Below are 17090 nucleotides of genomic sequence, written 5' to 3'. Positions count from 1 at the left end.
AAAACGAGGACTTCCACAGACGCCCATTTGAAAACGGCTGCGCCTACAGCGCCCTCTAAACACAGTCAAGGAAGGACGAGAACTAGAATAAATAGGCTGTTCTTATAATATATTGTACTCCAGTGTACTACTCATGACAGTAGATAGTGAGATATTCGGGCGATCACGAGTTATTGGGGAGCAACTTACAGCTGGCTGTTTCTTTTTTTTTAAGTTTTGTTTTTGGGTAGCTGCTTAGAGCTATTCTTAAACTTCACAAAATCAAGTGCATCTTCAACTTGTTTTTCGTTCCTTTTCAGAAAAAGAAAGGGTTTAGAATACACCCAGCTAGGGATCAAGAAGAAGGATTAATGAAATAATAAGAATTTATAAGTTGATGAGAGTTACTGTATATCTTTACAAATGTTTTTCGTAGCACAGTAAAAAAAAGTTGGAGCAACAGAACATGTTTTCCTCCTTGTGTGGTATTTAGTAAAAAGAAAGCCCGTTATACTTATTTTCATTCTTTGCAAAGGAGAAATTTTAGAAGACTTTATGTTAAACTACAAATCCCAACATTCATCATAACGACGGGAAAACCCAAATCGAACCGGAAGTACTTTGGGACTTCCTTTATCGCGTTGCATTGTGGGGTATTGGAAACGAACAAAATCGTAATCCAAGGCGGTCAGGTTTTAAACACGCTGCCGTTCACAATTAAAACCGGGAAACGGTTAAATAAGAGAAGGAATTCAATATTTACTGCGAACAGGTAAGAATGTTATGTTTCATCACAAGTTGTAAGAAATTACCTTTCTTTTAACGAAGGGAATCAAGATTATGAGTTCGTTGGAGGTAGGAAATGAACTTGATTTGAATGGCATGGAAATACTTTACGTTAGAAAACAAATATACCTTCTCCTGAAGTATTTTCTCCCAGACGCAAAACAGAAACTTTTTTTTGCGATTGAGATGTTTCTTTTACCCATAGCCAAAGCTACCCAAGTCTCTTTGGGTTTTGCCATAACACAAAGGCCGTGTCGAAGTAGAGCCCGTTTATTCTCATTTACTGCTTTAAAGAATGTAATGTTTCGAAACATATGCTTCGAAGATTTTTTTTAGTGAACGTTGCTTAACGCACTGGTCTATTATCTATAAAAAGAGTAGCCTAAATATTTTTTAAATCTTGTGAAGTGAACAATATTACGTGTATTTTGTAAAATATATGCTAACAAACTGTCAAAAAAGTTGAAGTACTAGTGAATTTCGCTCTGAGGTCCATCTTGAGAACCGATAGTATATACCAGCTTAAGTCAGATTGCTCATTAGACTCGAACTAAACATGCGTACCTCTGAGTAAATGCATCCAGTATCCAGGTTTTCATTCCTTTGTGAACAGCTAATGGCCTGCTTGGTCCATACAAACCCTTTACAATTGTCTAAATTCAAAATCTAATACTAGTTACTGAATGCATTTTAATCATGTTACCTAATAGCAGGCAATTACAAAAACGTGTGATGTTTATTCGTTAACTTGTGTACAAACTGAGCTGCAGGACAGACTCTGATTGATCGGGCAGGGGGTAGAGATGCTGGCTTTTTCCAAGGTATCCAGATGCATGTTTTTTGTGTGTTCTAGTCTAATATTGCTCACCTGGAATTATTTGCCTCCCTGTCGTGGTGTTTCTGTGTAGAGGTCCCAGTTAAAATGTCCATCGGAGTGCCTATCAAAGTTCTGCATGAGGCCGAGGGTCACATCGTCACCTGTGAAACCAACACGGGCGAAGTGTACCGAGGAAAGCTTATAGAAGCAGAGGACAACATGAACTGCCAGGTAAGCCTGATAAGTGGTTGAGATGAGAAATGCCAGGGGCATTAAGAACAAGCAAACCTTTTAGGCCGGTGTCCCCATATAATTTCACACATGCCGTGCTTTTAATGCATTCTTTGAATTAATCTCATGCAGAGTTGTGCACATGCAAGTGAATTTAAAGCTGCTTTTTTTTTTCTTCCAGATGTCTAATATCACTGTGACGTACAGAGATGGGCGTGTGGCGCAGTTGGAACAGGTCTATATTCGGGGCAGCAAGATAAGATTTCTGATCCTGCCGGACATGTTGAAAAACGCCCCCATGTTGAAGAGTATGAAGAACAAAAACCAGGGCTCTGGAGCTGGAAGAGGGAAAGCTGCCATTCTCAAAGCTCAAGGTATGTTGTACACCAGAGCCCTGGTTTTTCAATTCATAGGACAGTTCTCCAGGTGGTGTATTTCTGTAGAGGACTTCAGTGTGATCAGCAGAACTGCACAGAAATATTGAAGTTATTGTTTTTTATTAAATTTATTCCTTAGCATCCAGTGTACTGATGACTGTCTTGAAATAAAGTAATGCCAGCTAGAAAGTGCTCTTCGATCAACATCGTTACTTGGTTTTACACTTACGTAATGACCTGGGTTAAACCTCCTTAAGTTTGGGTACATGGGTTAAGGCCTTCATTAGAAGACATTCGTATTGGGTCACGTGCCTGCTGATCAGTTACTGATCTGAGGAGCCTGCCATTTCTTGAATGATGGAACTTATTCCAGAGCAGCAGTATTTTTGGTAATCTGTTGATCAGAATTGCCAGTTAGTGCAGTTTGTTTGCATTTATAGGGTGATGAACACGTACTGTATATTGTGTCCACTTTTTTCTTTTTAAGTGGCTGCGAGAGGAAGAGGCCGCGGTGGAATGGGAAGAGGAAATATTTTCCAGAAGAGACGATAACCCTCAATGTGCATTTCATGGCCTTTTCTTACTGTACAGTTTTTTTAAAAGGTTGGGTGATCATTCAGGATGTTGTCTGTTAAAAGGCAAATCATTTTTGATTTTTTTTCTGGCAAGTTTTTTAGGTGCTCAATAAAAATAGGTATAATGTCCGGTGTTTGTCCTTTACTTCCACATTTTAACAAATCAATATTCAGTTAGTGCTGTCTTTAACATTTGATTTACTGCAGTTGAATTTACATGAAAGGGGCAGCTGTTTATGTAATTCAACATATTGATCCTCATAACAGCCTTTAAGTTTGGTCTAAAGATGATTTTCAACTTCTGTCACTTTTGTACTGACTTATAATGAAGTTTGTATTGTAAGAAATGTGTAGGGTTTCCATTCAGTCTTGTCTCAAAAACATATTTCACCTTATGAGCTTCTCCAGAATTGATGCATTGATAAAATAATGTCTAGTGGACAACATATAGTCTGGTTTTGTTTTAATAGTAATTGATATCTTTGGCCATTAATAAAAAACTTAATTGAACATAAGTGCAGCTGTGCCTTTTTTTTTACTCTTCAGGTTTCATACTTTGTCTGTTCCCAGTGATCTGCTGGTGTTTCAGTTTTGTGTAATCTAAATCTGGCAGCTGACACATCTTCCACTCTAGTGTCTCTGAAGCTCCCTCTTAATTCAGCTGAAGCCATTTCTGACTCCCCCACCTGATCTGCTCTGTAGAGGGGCTGTAGGTGCATATCTACCCCTCCTCTCAGGTGGGTGCTGCTCTTTGGCAGTGGGTGAAGTGCACATTCAAACATGCAGAGTGCTTTGAGGTGAGATGTTATAGAAATCCAATACATTAGAATATAGAGACTGATATAGTTTTACCGATGAGGCCAGTACCAGTCATTCAACTATTCAAAGAGTTTCGAAGTACTTTGTTGAGAGATCAGAAGTAGGGTGGTCTCATCTGGAGATAAATGTCCTGGGTTTTATGTGAAGCGTTTGAACAGTGAATAACACTCACGGCTGGACTGCTATATATATGTAACTTTTTAGAAAAAAATATGGCAGCGTTTTATTGTTTGCATGTACAGTTTAGAAAATACACAAACATCGGCACCCAGAAATGAACATCGGGATAAATTTAGATGAGGACGTTTCTGCCCACGAGAGGGCGCCAGAGAGCCACAATTTCAGTGTATGTAGGTGTAATGCGTCGCTAATGCATATTTCTGTAACTTTGAGAGGTAAGCAATGGGTTGCGAGTGAGTCAGATATGAGCATTTAAGTATGATGCAGCGTTCTCACGATTCAGACACATTTTTAAACAGGGATACAGCTTTCTCCTTCCACTCCATTGCTAGCAGCCCATTTGCTTCCATTCACCATTTCTCGCCGGACACAGAAAACGTTAATTGAATATTTTAGTTTCACCAAAAGCATATCTCGTTAACCGTTCGCTTGCCCGCTGCTAAAACCGTATTATCAACAGTATATCGCGGCATGGTATTCCGAAATCGAAGTACTATTAATCGGTCAAAACTGATCAGACTCGTTGTGGGGGGAAATCCCCATCTGAGAACAGTTCGGTAGGTTTACAGCTTGATCCCGCAAAACACTCAGTTGAAGGAGGAGGATTTTATCTGTTTTGGTCGGGATTGGACTATCCCACTTCCATTCCACCTATCAGCGCCCAGTCGTCCGCTCTCCCTGCCAGACAGCCTTATTTGCAGGGAAATCGTGCGATGGTGCTGGGAAAGTAGCGGAATCTGCAACATTTTCTGACGGGGAACATGGAAAGGTAACGCGTCTCCCTGAAATGTGCACAGCTGGGAATTTGGCCAAGAAACGCGTGCGGTTTCGTGTACTGCGTTTGCGAGCGCGGTCTTCCGCTGAATTTGGACGTTTGTGATTTTAACATCTGTCTTGTTAACTACAGCCAACGGGGCATGCAAACTCTCCCTCTGTTATCAGTCGCAAGAATGTGCGATTGTGTTTGAAAGGCAGGCGTTCGTCTCTCAATTTACTTTTCACTTCCTACTTGCCGAGTGTCCAGCCTAGTTGGCATTATGATAAAAGGCGGAGAGAAACATGAGTGCGCGTTATAACTGAATATATATTTTCACAATTCGCTAGTATTAACCGTGATTCATTAGTTCAGAACGAGGGCTCTGGCCTTTAAGAACACTTCATAGTTGAGAATGCGTCCTCGCAGTAAGAGCAGATGATTGCGGTTCAAGAAAGCGTAATCGGCGATGTTAACTATTGACAAAAAATTGCACTCCTATTGCAAACGTCTCGGGCCGCGATCTCGCACACTATTTATTCTCCTGGGTAAGAGGCCTCTGATTTTGAGAGGGGGGGGCAGTCGGCAGGTTTTGCATGATTAACGAGCCCGGCCCGTGTTGTAAGATGTGTCCATACAGGTAACGCCGGTTTTCGCATGAAAGCGAAGGGAGAAATGAAAAGATCTCGGCGATCTTCACCCCACACGGTTGTTTTGGTTGTACTTCACTGTACTACGGCCGCTGGGTCCTAAGACTACACGCGGCTCTCAGCGTCTTGACTGAATCAGGTCAAGGGAAAGTGTTTCTTTTTTGGACTAGATCATCGTCTATTTAGTGCATCGCGCCTGCCAGTAATTACAGTATGTGTGGTTAGTTGTTTCTAAGCGTTTTGTCTAGGTAGCGTTGCCAAGTCGTATGGTCTTAAATACTATAGGTTTAAAGGAAATCAAATTTAAATAGTCTTGACATTTACTCACGTAAATGCATATCTGTGCAAATACCGCTTGTCCTGGATTTTTGTTTCAAGTTTGGTATTACTTTGTATCTTGTATAGCGCTGCAATGTGATTGATCGTTTCCAGTCCCCGGGGGTCACAGTCTGCGGGGTTTCTTACACCTCTTTAAAAAAGATTATCCTCTTTAGATCTGAAAAAGAGAGATAAACTGCCTCAGTTAAGGGAGTAGTTAGTTCAATTACTTAACAGCTCAGACAAAATCCAATTGCTTTTGAAAGTGGGATTTGAGAAACGCTATTGTGATGGTGTTTGCAAAGTGTTTAATCCAGGCTATGTAGCAGTTACTGATATGTCACCCCCAGCTTTGGGCCTGGTTGAAGAAATCAATAATAGCATGGACTCTCGTGTTCTATAGGTGTAATGGTAATTGAATGTCCCATGCCTGGGTGACTGTGTCACAGTTGTTTTGAAGCAATATCTCAGCTGAATCTCCAGCATGCTGTGTGGGTTTCCCTATGGGTTCTTGTCACTGCAGTGTGTAAAGGGATGAACAGTTTTTTCTTGTTTCCACCTCAGCCCCCCACTGTGCAGGAGCAAGACTTTATGAAACAGCCTGTTTTTGATGACAGATTGGAATTGTTACAAGTGCATTGACGGCATCTCTCTCTTGCAGTGAGTTCAGCTGACTTGTCAATGCACATACAGTCCGATACTGTATGTACGAGAAATTCAGAGGCATTAGTGTAGAGTGAGAGTTATGCGTCTGATAATGGTAATAGTATGAGAAATTTTCTTCAATCACAATCTCATTTGATTAGCATTGTAAAAAAAATAAGAGTTGACATTTTTTAATCCTGAAACTACCTCCCTATTACAAGCTGTATTGTTCCATTAGGCTATGAGGCAGTGTGTATTAAATATCCACCTTGCCTTCTCTAGGGATTTGGCCATGAAGAAACTGAAAATTGTGCTGTGAAGTTCTGTGAGATTTCTAGAAGCATATTGCATGATCTTTTCTGCCAGAAGCATTTAAGTAGCATTGCTAAAGAACTTGTACAAACCATACCAGAGAGTTTCTTACAATGCCTGTATCATATGGGCTATGTGTTTACCTAAAATATGTATGAAAGGGTATAAATTAGTGGAAGACAGTGATTGGAAGAATGTGTTTGCTATTTAAACCCTTTAAATCAGTGACTTCAAAAACTGGGATTTTTCAGCAATTGATTACACCTGGTGATTTGACTTCTTATTCAATTAATTAGGTCAATGAAATCATTGAGATTGGAGGTGGTTTGGAAATTAGAGGTCTTTCATGGCTTTAGGACTAGAGCGGCCCTTTCCTTCTGTAAATATTTTAGAATTGTTCCCAGTTCCACCTAAGGATTAACTGGGATATTTACTGTTCTTACTGGAACAAGCTTGATACAGCAATCATTTTTGTTTGTGAACAAGACATGTCTTATGTCGCATTGTTGTAAATCACTGCTCAGATCCTTTAGGGTCACAAGCCAGCAGGGTTTCTAGATCTCTTTAATTCATTGATAGCTTAAGACAGAAAGAAAATGGCTTGATAGTTTCTGTGTTGGTTCCTTACATGTAATCCATTCGCAACCTACCAACCCAGGAGGTCCCTATTACCCTAATAACACCTCAAATCCCCTGTCACCCAGTCATTTTAATTAGACCTGCAAACTGAATCTGGACACTGGGTGTCAGGCTGCTTCTGATGTACCATTCTTTAATACCAGCAGGAGCTATAGATGTGTCTTTATTAAGAGATTCCTTCTTAAGCCAACTCTTGTGCTCTTGGGTGCCTTATCCATTCTAAACATTTCAAAATCCCTTGCAGGCATTTCCAACTCAAATCCCTTGGCTCTAGAATCCATCAGTTTTCTATGTCTCTTAGTTAAGGATCTTAAATTGGTCCAACTAAGATTGAATGGATCAATTTAATGCATTTCCAAAGGTCTTCAGTGGTTTATATTTTAAAGGTATCTAGAAAAACTCCCGGATCTCAGAATTGGGATGCCTTCCCTTCTTAAATACATTTATTTTTCTCCCACTCTGGGGTTTAAAGGCTAGGCTGTGTGAGGGTGTTTTGACAAGCTCCAACATCTGGAGCAAGATGGCTGACACCATACAAACATCTGTTTGTTTCTAGGGCACAGCAGTGATGCTTTAGTTAGGCACTGTTAAATCAGACATGGCTTGTGTTTAAGCATTTAACTCTTTAGTACACACACACAACCATTGGATATTGTTGCTTTTCTCTCACTAATGCTGGTGAAGACCAATGCAAGATATGAATATAGGAAGCCAGAAGTGTAGCTTCAGTGAGTTCATATCTCTGTGGCTTGACAAGACTGGAACAAAGGTAAAAACCTCCACAAGGCAGAAGTATGATGGGGTCGCAGTTCACTTTGGAAGCTGAGCATTTCTGAGCTGTGGAAGGAAAATACAGACACCAGCCTGTACAAAGCAAATTGTCCACTACTGCAGGTCACACTGAGGAGATGGACCAGAGCATTCAAAGCACCCAGAGAAAATCCTATCTAAACTTTATTGATTTTCCTCCCCCCCCCCCCCCCCATCCAACATCCCACCCCCTGTGAAAGCTAAGATTGAATATCCTGCTGTAATGAGTCCATAAACAGATCTAATTATAAGTGTCTCTTAACATGAAGGAGCTTCTTCAGTAAGAAAACAATGCCAGCTGCTTGTAGATGTGTAATTCCTAGAATCAGAATTGCAGGGGCTATTTGTTCAGATGCAAATACATTTTAGAAATCTGCACTTGGCACGTTAGCTTGTTTCACATACCTGGGGAAATGTTTTGTACACAAATTAAGGACAGTTGCTTGGCCTTCTATGGCCTCAGTTTCAATTTGATACATTTATTAATTCAGGCGAATACTGCAGACCAGTGACATGGCTTGTCATTCTATTAGTAGTTGTGTCAGTGGGCGTAACTTATTTCAATTATGTCTGATGGTAATTGGCATGTAAACATTGGCTTCTTGTGGCCTGTGTCATGCTGTGTGACTAATTGTGAAGGCTGCTAGTGGGTTGTGTGTTAGTGTTGTCTGTGATTTCAAAAAGTGTTGATTTTAATTTCATCATATTAGCATAATGGAAGTTTTTTTCCTTTTTATTATTGTAATGCCTTAAAAAGTTAGTTTTATAGCCACCCTCATTTTGAGAACCACCCTATATATACCACCCTATACCTTGTTGAAGTTTTGCAGAACAACTTTCAAAATGTTTACGTCCCATAAACTCCCAACTGATTCACCCAATTTTCAGGAAAAAAATATGAAGTTAAGAAAGTCCCTTTTCATTCTGAGTGTGAACCACGCTTTCTTTGGCTTGCATCTTCGAACTTTTTGCCCTCTTAGTGTGCCAAAATGAGTAAATGAGCTTTCTATTCATTACCACATATACAATAAGAAATATTTTAATGACTATAGAAGCTGGGTTCCACATTCCTTCCAACTGTGTGAGAATCATATTGTTTGATGTGTGCACTATGTTTCAATAAGAAACCTGTTCTTGTGAAGAATCGCCCACATATTTCAGTGCTTATTTAGAATTACTCCCTGACCTTATGTACAGAATTATTATGGTTACAGAAAATTACAATATAGTTTTCCAAGTGCAAAGAGTTGCTGGGCTAACAGGATTAGTATTTGGTACTAATCCACCTATGTTTACTGTCTAGTCAAACATCTTCATGTGAATGTAAGGCATCAACTTCTGTTCAGAAGCCTTAGGCCCAATCAGGAATTGTAATGTTTGTAGGTTAATTGCATCAACTATTTGCTCCAGTGATGTTTTCTATTATTTTAATATCTTTGACAGTTGTTAGTAAAACTTAGTTTGGGTGAGAAAAAACCCAGCTATACATTGATCAAAGTCACATTAAAAAGCTTGATTACAGTTTCTCAAGGTAAACTATACATAAGCAACCAAAATCATGTGTTTTATCAACTAAACAAATTTCACATTTATGAGTCCAATCTAATCGGCTCATCAAGTGTTCTTTGCTATTAGAATGATTTTCTAATCAAGTCCATTTTCCATAAGGCCACCAGCAGTACAATATTTATTGGGGTCAACTCTTAAAGCTAAAATGTAGCACCAAAAACCTTAATTTGCCTTCTGTCCACAAATAATCATAAGCATGTGTAAATTGTCAAGATCTTTGAAAGAGTCATTTATTGATTTGAAAGTTCCTGACTCATTATTGGACATTATACTTATGTTGGGGAGTATTGGTCAGCTCATAAACTGACCATATCACAGCCGCCCACCAAATGGAAGTGTTTGTCATCATATCTCTTATTAAATACCCTTTAATTACTCTTATTAGTCAATAATTGAATTGAAGAACTGGCCTATATTCTGCCTCTTTAAGGCTCCTTCTTTATGTAACTGTGTGTGCTGCATTATTATTCACTTGTAGGAGTGATGCTTTCTTCAAAGTGATTTACATTGGTACCACTTTATATACAGCTGGACATTTTACTGGAGCGATCTGATTGCTCTTGTCAACGGGACAACAGCAGTGTCTCACTTGGGATTCGAACCCACTGCCTTCTAATTACTGTTTCGCAGCCCTAACAGCTATAGCTAACAGCTATAGGTCCCCTACTGCATATGTGTAAATGTGCCTGTTCATTGTGTTTAGATATTCCCCTCAGTCGCCATTTTTAAATTGAAAATAATCGTCTTTATCGGCTGCCAGACCAGCAGCTGTGTCTGAAGCTCATCTTTCCAGCTGGCTCCAGCACGTGCTCACACCATTGGGTTTTCTCTTCCATTACAAATATAAAAGCTGGCTCGAATGACAGCAGGTCTTTCAATCCCCAGGATCTGACTTTAATCCTTGTAACCCCAGTGATCTCCAGAGGCCATCTAGATGATTCTTAAAAAGTTCCCGTGCATAGATTATACAGCAAGAGAAGACACTTCCTTCCAGAGACTGCTGTCTTTCTCCTTCTTTGTACTGGTTTGAATCTGCTTCCCAGTTCACATTTTTGCCTTGGAAGATCTAAATTTGAAGGAACGGTGTGAGACTATCCCTTTAGAAGATCCAGAAGACCTCAACCAAGGCTATAAGATCCTGTTCTTAAATCCTTTCTGTGATTTTGTCAGCTGGGCTTCACCTGCCTCTTTCTGTGTGACTTTCCATCTGACTTTCAGAGGTTTTCTCTTAGGAATAGAAGCGGCCTACTTTTTTTTTTCAAAGGAATGCTAATTTTGTACGTTCGGTTTGTACTTTGATATATTAAATGGATTAAAACAGGAAAAAAATGAGTCACTGAAATTAAAAAGTGAAGGCAAATGCCCTTGGAATACATAAGCAAAAAGTGTTTCTTTCGCTTTTTTGTTTTAGTTTTGAAGGTGGGAGTTGCCAGTTATTTTGAGCTATAAAGCCACCCTGTCTGGAATAGCCAGTAGCTTCAGGACTCGACTAGCCCTGGATAAAGCCTTGTGCCTGAGCACTCTCCTCATTTTAATGATACCACTTGAGGAATCCCAGTTACATGACCCAGGCACGAACCAGCACGTCTTTGGATTTTTTCATATTTGGAATCCCCACTTCTTCATCAGCTCATCATTAGGGCTTTTACCCTGGTCAGACATGGCAGTAATTGGTGTCATCCATGCTTTGTTCTGAAGCATGCATTGGCAGAACTGCCCCCCCTTTTTCCAGACTGGGACATCCACAGTGTCCCTCTCGCACTGACGTGGAGAAAGGATGTATCTGTCGCTGTCAGTGCTGCTGGGTCACAGGCACCATTCAGTTTATACAGGGCAGGTCTAGCTGACTGGTTTCCCAGCTGCCGTTCCTGCTGTGTCAATATAAACATAGAATTGACTCGAACTGGCAACTGTGAGATGAGTCAGCCCACTGAAGCAAGCGCTGTTACTGGTAGTCACATGGGAGTCCCTGTTTAGTTCTGAACCTTTCCCGTGACTTCTCTGTGGACCTGCAACTTTTTTCTAAAAAGCACTACTGAAATACCACTGCAGTCGGATAAAAAGGCTACTGACTTTGACAGAAAAGCCAGCATCATAGAAACTGCAGTTCTCTCTCTCTATATATGACGCATCGGAAAGACCAGCATTTCCATTTCTGCAGGACAACAGAATAGAACTGACAGGCAGCTGCTGGGTTCCAGGTTTGTACGTTAATTGTATCAAACCCACAGGAATTCCAAGCAAAGCTAAGTAGTATAAAAATTCTTCTGTAAATAAAACAAAGAAATTTAGTTGATAGACCTACTGTGCAAGTTAGATCTATCCTAACAATAATCTTAACTCCAATGATCTAATCCAATAAACCTGTCCTAACTAAGTACAGTACTAACAACATAGTAGCAGAAATCTATACCTATCGTTTAATGATTGTATAATCTCTGTCCAAATAGGAAGTATGCAAACCACTTCTGTCATGATAGTCTTTTGTCTGAACTAAAAAAAAACACAAACTGTTCCCGCAGTGGAAAAAGGAAGAGAAGGTTCAAATGAACAGGGCTGTGATCTGGTACTTGCTAACATCGTGACAGAAGAGCGTGTCTCCCTGCCGAGTGTCCAGGGCTGGGGAGACTGTACCAGGCAGACAGCAGACGTACAATGACACCTGGTACAACAGAGAGGCGCCGCAGAGCCAGGACCGCACTCATATTAGTGAGGCTGCAGAAAATACAGCTCGCAGCCCCCAGAACAATCCAGTACAGAGATGTGAGCCGGTTCCCACGCAGAGAGCTGTGGGTGGCAGGGAGAAGAGGTGATGGGCTGACATTCTGCTATTCTGCTGAGGCAGGAGATAGTGCCAGAGCAGTTTCGGTGGCATTAATGAATAGTCGGGGACTGGGAATGGGGGTGTGTGGGTGGGGTTGCTAGCAGCACTCCCAGATAGGATTAGTTCTAGCCCGAGGAACTTACAGTGCCAAATGTATTGGTTTTTTTTCCTGTGCAAAAATCTCCTGTTTGCTTTCACCTACCGTCACAGATGATTCCTTTATTTGTATTCCACAGATGTTAAGAAATGTACCGGTCCTTCAATTTGTTTTACGTGGTATTTTAAATTCTTTATTGGGATTAGAAAAATAATGTAAAAATACACTACTGATGAGTAAATGGCATAAGCAAAATTCCACTTCAATGCCATCAGTATTGTATTGTTAGTTCATACATAGGCATCCTTTAGGACCTGTATCCTTATGGATTCCTACAGAACTTGTAGCAGCAGCTGGGGCTTCCTTAGACACCTCCTATCCCAGTACCGGGACAGTGAAAGTGTTGTCACTTCTAAGGTGAAAGGAGCTGGATCTTCCCTGTGGAATTCCTGAATGATTACTCTGCGATGTTGTACTGGGTTTTTAAGGAGTTTTGGCCCCCATGTTGTAAGGCCTTAATTTAGCAGGATCCGTCAGGACTATTTTTCTGTCCTCGTGTAACTGATTGTCTTTTCTTCTGGCCTTGGAGCAGCTGTGTGCTGTGGTCAGGTAGGCAGCGACCATTCTTGCCTGGCATGACTCCAGTCTTTCGCATTGCACAGGGCTTGAAAGTGTCACATGACAATGCACCCCTTGAATTGAACATTTTTCAGAGATTAAACTGTGACAAAAATGATTTGATTCTTAATTGTGTTACTGCATAGTCACTTCCTACTTTGAATTCACAAAAAATATCTTGCGAATCTCTGCAATTCTTTGGAGAAATTAGTCTAGGGGGTACATTTTTAAACTGCTGACAGTGGAGGACTTAAAACTGCTCAGAGTAGTTTTTATTGTGAAATGTAATGCTACATACTGATTGGTAAAAACCACATTCTTCGTGTTTTTTTTAATCTGTCTGGGTGCAAATTCTCGAAGATTAATACAGCATCTGAAGACAAATCCAGATTAACTTATATCTGCAAGGGTCATTTGTTGTGTGACACCAGATGCTTGATCTTGGAGCTAGCAAGAACTCTCTCAGTTAATAAAGCTCAACTCCTACTGTGTTATTTCTTAGAGTCCATAAGATCTGATGGGAAGGAGTGAATAAAGCTTTAATGAAATGGACAAAGTCCAGCATCCATGCTTTAGGCTGGTTCCCATTCACTAGTGGATGTTTCACATTCCTTCCTTCGATTCCAGTATTTCCATTGGTTCTGTATACTGTTCAAAATTTGTTGAAATACTGTAAATGTAGTTGTACAACACAAATCCTTACTAAATATGACTCACAGACACATTACAGATACACATCCCAATACATTTCTGAAGAAAGTTGCAGACTTGATGAAATGGAAAGAGGCATATATGAAATAAATGGGCATCAGAAGTTAGGATATTAGAGGGTTGCTGTAAATCCTAAACACAGAAGACTCCTATCTCTTCCTTCAGCGCTTAGCTCCTTTTCTCAGCGAGGCTCCTGGTTTACTCCAGCAAGGGCTGATTCCTACTACTTTTGCCCACCCTGTTACCCTAAGGTTAAGGTTTGCATTATGTCAATGTCATTGCAAGGATTTCATTAATCCTTGTGTTTAAAAGGAGTTGAGCTTTAAAACTAAAGGGCCTGACATTTATATTGCTGCATGAGAAAGGATAGTTTACAACTGTTATATTGGAACAGCGAGCTTGAAATGGTATGTGTGCTCGGTCTTCATCTGCCTTTTAAAGTAAAGTAACCTTTTTTTGTTTATAGTAAGCTGTTTGATTAACATCAGCCAAGAAAGTTGTGTCATGCTGGCTTGCAGTTTTGCATTGGCCAAGCTTGAGCTGTGTTCGTACAACTTGCATGGGAATTTGAAGCACACGCAGTTTCCAGCTGTATTTTGGTTTTAGAATTGCTGTACATGAAAATAATCAGAAAAATGACCAGTGCTTTGTTGTCTTGTGTACTATATATAAAATATCTGCATAAAACATAAAACCACAAATGAAATCAAAATGTGTTTGCATGTACAGTCATTATCCAGAAGCAACTGCATGGTCATGCATCAAGAGAAACTCACTGCATTTTCCTCTATCTGTAGGCAGTAGTGTCCCTTTCATGTTAATGAAGCAGCATAGAACATTGCATAGGCTAGATCAAAAATGGTCATTCTCATATTCATTGAAACAGAATCACTACTGTATATGTAAGACCCCTTTCACACGTTGAGAATTTAACATGGGTCAGGGAGTATTCCCCTACCTCCTCCAGCAGTTCTGTCAGCTTTCTCCAATGAACCGCCTTGCAAGGATGATACACACACACAGTAGCAATTGCAGATTTGTTTACTCCTTGTTTCCGGAACACCTTGTTCCTGACAGGTTTTTCCGTGGATTGCTCGACCATCTCCTGTCTTGCTAGGCTACATTTCCCTGCAGAATTCGGCAGTCAACAGCCGATGGTCAGATGCAGATGTTCTGCCATTGTCATTGAGATGATCGACATCTCAGGGAGACGGAACGTATTCGGGAATTTGTCCCTGTTTTTAGGTAGTGTGCGCTCAGCTGATCACAGTCAAGTAGGGAGTATCGTATTCTCAAGGCTTTTCAGTTAAATTGCAGAGCTGAAAAAACATTCTTTCCTCACCGTACCATTACACATTTTGTCACTTGTGTGTTGGGAGAATGAAAATCTAACGGCTACAAATCGGTGTTAATGAAGCAGGCCGTGCCTGACTTAACATAATGTTTCCATGTGTCGACTTTCCCCACGGAAAAGATATTAGAACTGTGCTGACCCTTCTCACTGATCAGCATGCTAGTCTAACCTTCAGCAGCAGTTCCTGAAGAGTCTCAGCTGGACAGTGTATTTATACAGTTTTTACAAGATTAAATATTGCAGCAGGAAATTAGGTTATAAATCATGGATCTGTAGTAGTTTTCCAGAAGGATTATCAGAGTTTTTATCTTGATATAAGTCTGCTGGAAGTGAAATCAGAGATCTCTGTTGTTTCACTTTTGTCTTACACATACAGATTTATGTAGATCCAGATGCCACTTCATTCTGAAACCCACTTTAATTAGATGACAAAAGTATTTCTACTGCTTTGGGAAAAACAGTGATCAGGAATAGTACAAATGGTGTGAAAGCATGTACGTCTTATTCCAAGATTTTTCCTGTTCAAAGAATGCGTTTTCCTTGGGGAAAGACCGCTGGACATGATAACATCAAGCCAGCTGATGTTGCCACACCACACTTGGTTATAACAGTACAGGTGGCAGGTCTTGATTCCCCTGATGCAGCTTTTGATCAACGTGCATCGTGAATACTAGATAGAGGCTGATGTTTGCAGGGACTCACTGGGGTGACAAGGAAAGAAATCAAACCAACTGCTCAGGCCAGTCCCAGTAATGTGTCATATAGCAGAGATTGTGTTCCCCTGGCAGCCTGGACACCTGAGAGACTGATGGACCAGCAGTCTGGAGGGAGCTGGGAAGGCCGCCATGTCATCATGTGTTTCAAGCCAGCCTGCTGCTGAGAAGACGTCTGTGTGCAGGAATGAGACGAGCAGAAGGAGCAGAAAGGCCAAGCAGAAGCAGCAGCAGCAGAAGCAAGCCGACCTCATCTGCAGCATCTCTGTCCTGAGCCTCCGCACAGGCATGGACTCCCTGATCGTGGTGACGGAGTACGAGCCCAGCCCAGCGGACGGGGCAGGGGGGTCGCAGGCTGGGATGGAGTCGGAAGACACGGACAGCAGCTCCCACACGCCCGAACCCGCCGCTCCGCCCGGCGACAGACTCACCGAAGTGGGAACCCCCAAGTCCCTGTCCCCCACCCCTCCCTGCTCCGACACCTGGGAGGCCAGCAGGGCCAGGCTCAACCTGTCCGACAGGAAGCTGTCCCTTCAGGAACGCTCCCAGACGGCCCCATCTCCCGGAAGCTCGCCGGGACACAACGGACGTTACATCTACCCCTCGCTGCCCTACTCCCCGGTCACTTCTCCCCACTCCTCCCCCCGCCTCCCCCGCAGGCCCACCGTGGAGTCTCACAGAGTCTCCATCACCGATCTCCAGGTAGGTCACCATCTCTGGTCCTTGTTGTCTGAAGCCCACAATGCGGTCATCATGGTAACGGCGACTGTCCAGAACCGTACCTGCAGGACTAGGGAGCAGGTGTCTCAGTATTGAACTGTTAAAACTGTGAGGGCTGACTTTGTTCTTCCGTGTTTTTGGACAGTGTTTAACTATCCAAAGATTCTATACTCCACACGGTAGCATTTCTAACTACCATTCAGGCCTTGTAGGTGTTGAAAATTGAAAATGGGAATAAATGTTTTTTTTTGTTTTTGGGCCCACCTGCAACATACTGTGCGTGCTCAGTTGATAAACCGGGCTTGTCCCTGTAAGAGCAGAAGCGGTGATGGCTTTGAAAGAAAGACTTTTTGAAAAGGGAGTCTAATTTTAGCTCCCAAGCACATGTTTTTATTTCTGAGCTGGAGGAGCAGCTCCAGCAAAACACCTTGGTGTCCTTCCTTGATCAAAAGCTCATTCCAGGCTCCAGCTGACACATTGTCGTGCAAGGAATTGTTTTCCCTTCCTCTGCCTGGCTTAAACAGGTTCACGAGCGAGGACTCGAGCACCTGGAGAGCTTTCTGTGTTTCACATCCAAATGTATTAAACTCAG

General features: G+C 41.4%; 2 protein-coding genes across 2 annotated transcripts in view; both read left to right on the top strand.

Moving 5' to 3' along the window:
• Nucleotides 1-594: 594 nt before the first annotated feature.
• snrpd3 (small nuclear ribonucleoprotein D3 polypeptide) lies at nucleotides 595-3280 on the top strand. Its single transcript, XM_088935933.1, has 4 exons — nucleotides 595-751; nucleotides 1674-1813; nucleotides 1995-2187; nucleotides 2678-3280. The coding sequence occupies exons 2-4, from the start codon at nucleotides 1688-1690 to the stop codon at nucleotides 2740-2742; spliced, it is 384 nt and encodes a 127-aa protein (XP_088792059.1). The 5' UTR covers nucleotides 595-751; nucleotides 1674-1687; the 3' UTR covers nucleotides 2743-3280.
• A 1122-nt stretch (nucleotides 3281-4402) lies between these two features.
• Nucleotides 4403-17090, top strand: part of camkk2 (calcium/calmodulin dependent protein kinase kinase 2) — a 28337-nt gene continuing 15649 nt past the window's right edge. Inside the window, exons 1-2 of the mRNA XM_088936111.1 lie at nucleotides 4403-4533; nucleotides 15854-16480. Coding sequence (XP_088792237.1) covers nucleotides 15911-16480 — 570 coding nt within the window. The 5' untranslated portion in view covers nucleotides 4403-4533; nucleotides 15854-15910. The remainder of the gene's footprint in view (nucleotides 4534-15853; nucleotides 16481-17090) is intronic.

This window comes from Atractosteus spatula, chromosome 17 (assembly GCF_055471065.1).
Source record: "Atractosteus spatula isolate fAtrSpa1 chromosome 17, fAtrSpa1.hap1, whole genome shotgun sequence".
Classification (NCBI taxonomy): Eukaryota; Metazoa; Chordata; class Actinopteri; order Semionotiformes; family Lepisosteidae; genus Atractosteus; species Atractosteus spatula.
Note: the sequence above shows the minus strand (reverse complement) of the source record. Positions and strands in the feature narration are given on the sequence as shown.

Coding starts and splice junctions, on each gene's coding strand:
- snrpd3 (XM_088935933.1), top strand. CDS start 1,688: ATGTCCATCGGAGTGCCTATCAAAGTTCTGCATGAGGCCGAGGGTCAC. Junction 1,814..1,994: donor AGGACAACATGAACTGCCAG/GTAAGCCTGATA, acceptor TTTTTCTTCCAG/ATGTCTAATATCACTGTGAC. Junction 2,188..2,677: donor TGCCATTCTCAAAGCTCAAG/GTATGTTGTACA, acceptor TTTCTTTTTAAG/TGGCTGCGAGAGGAAGAGGC.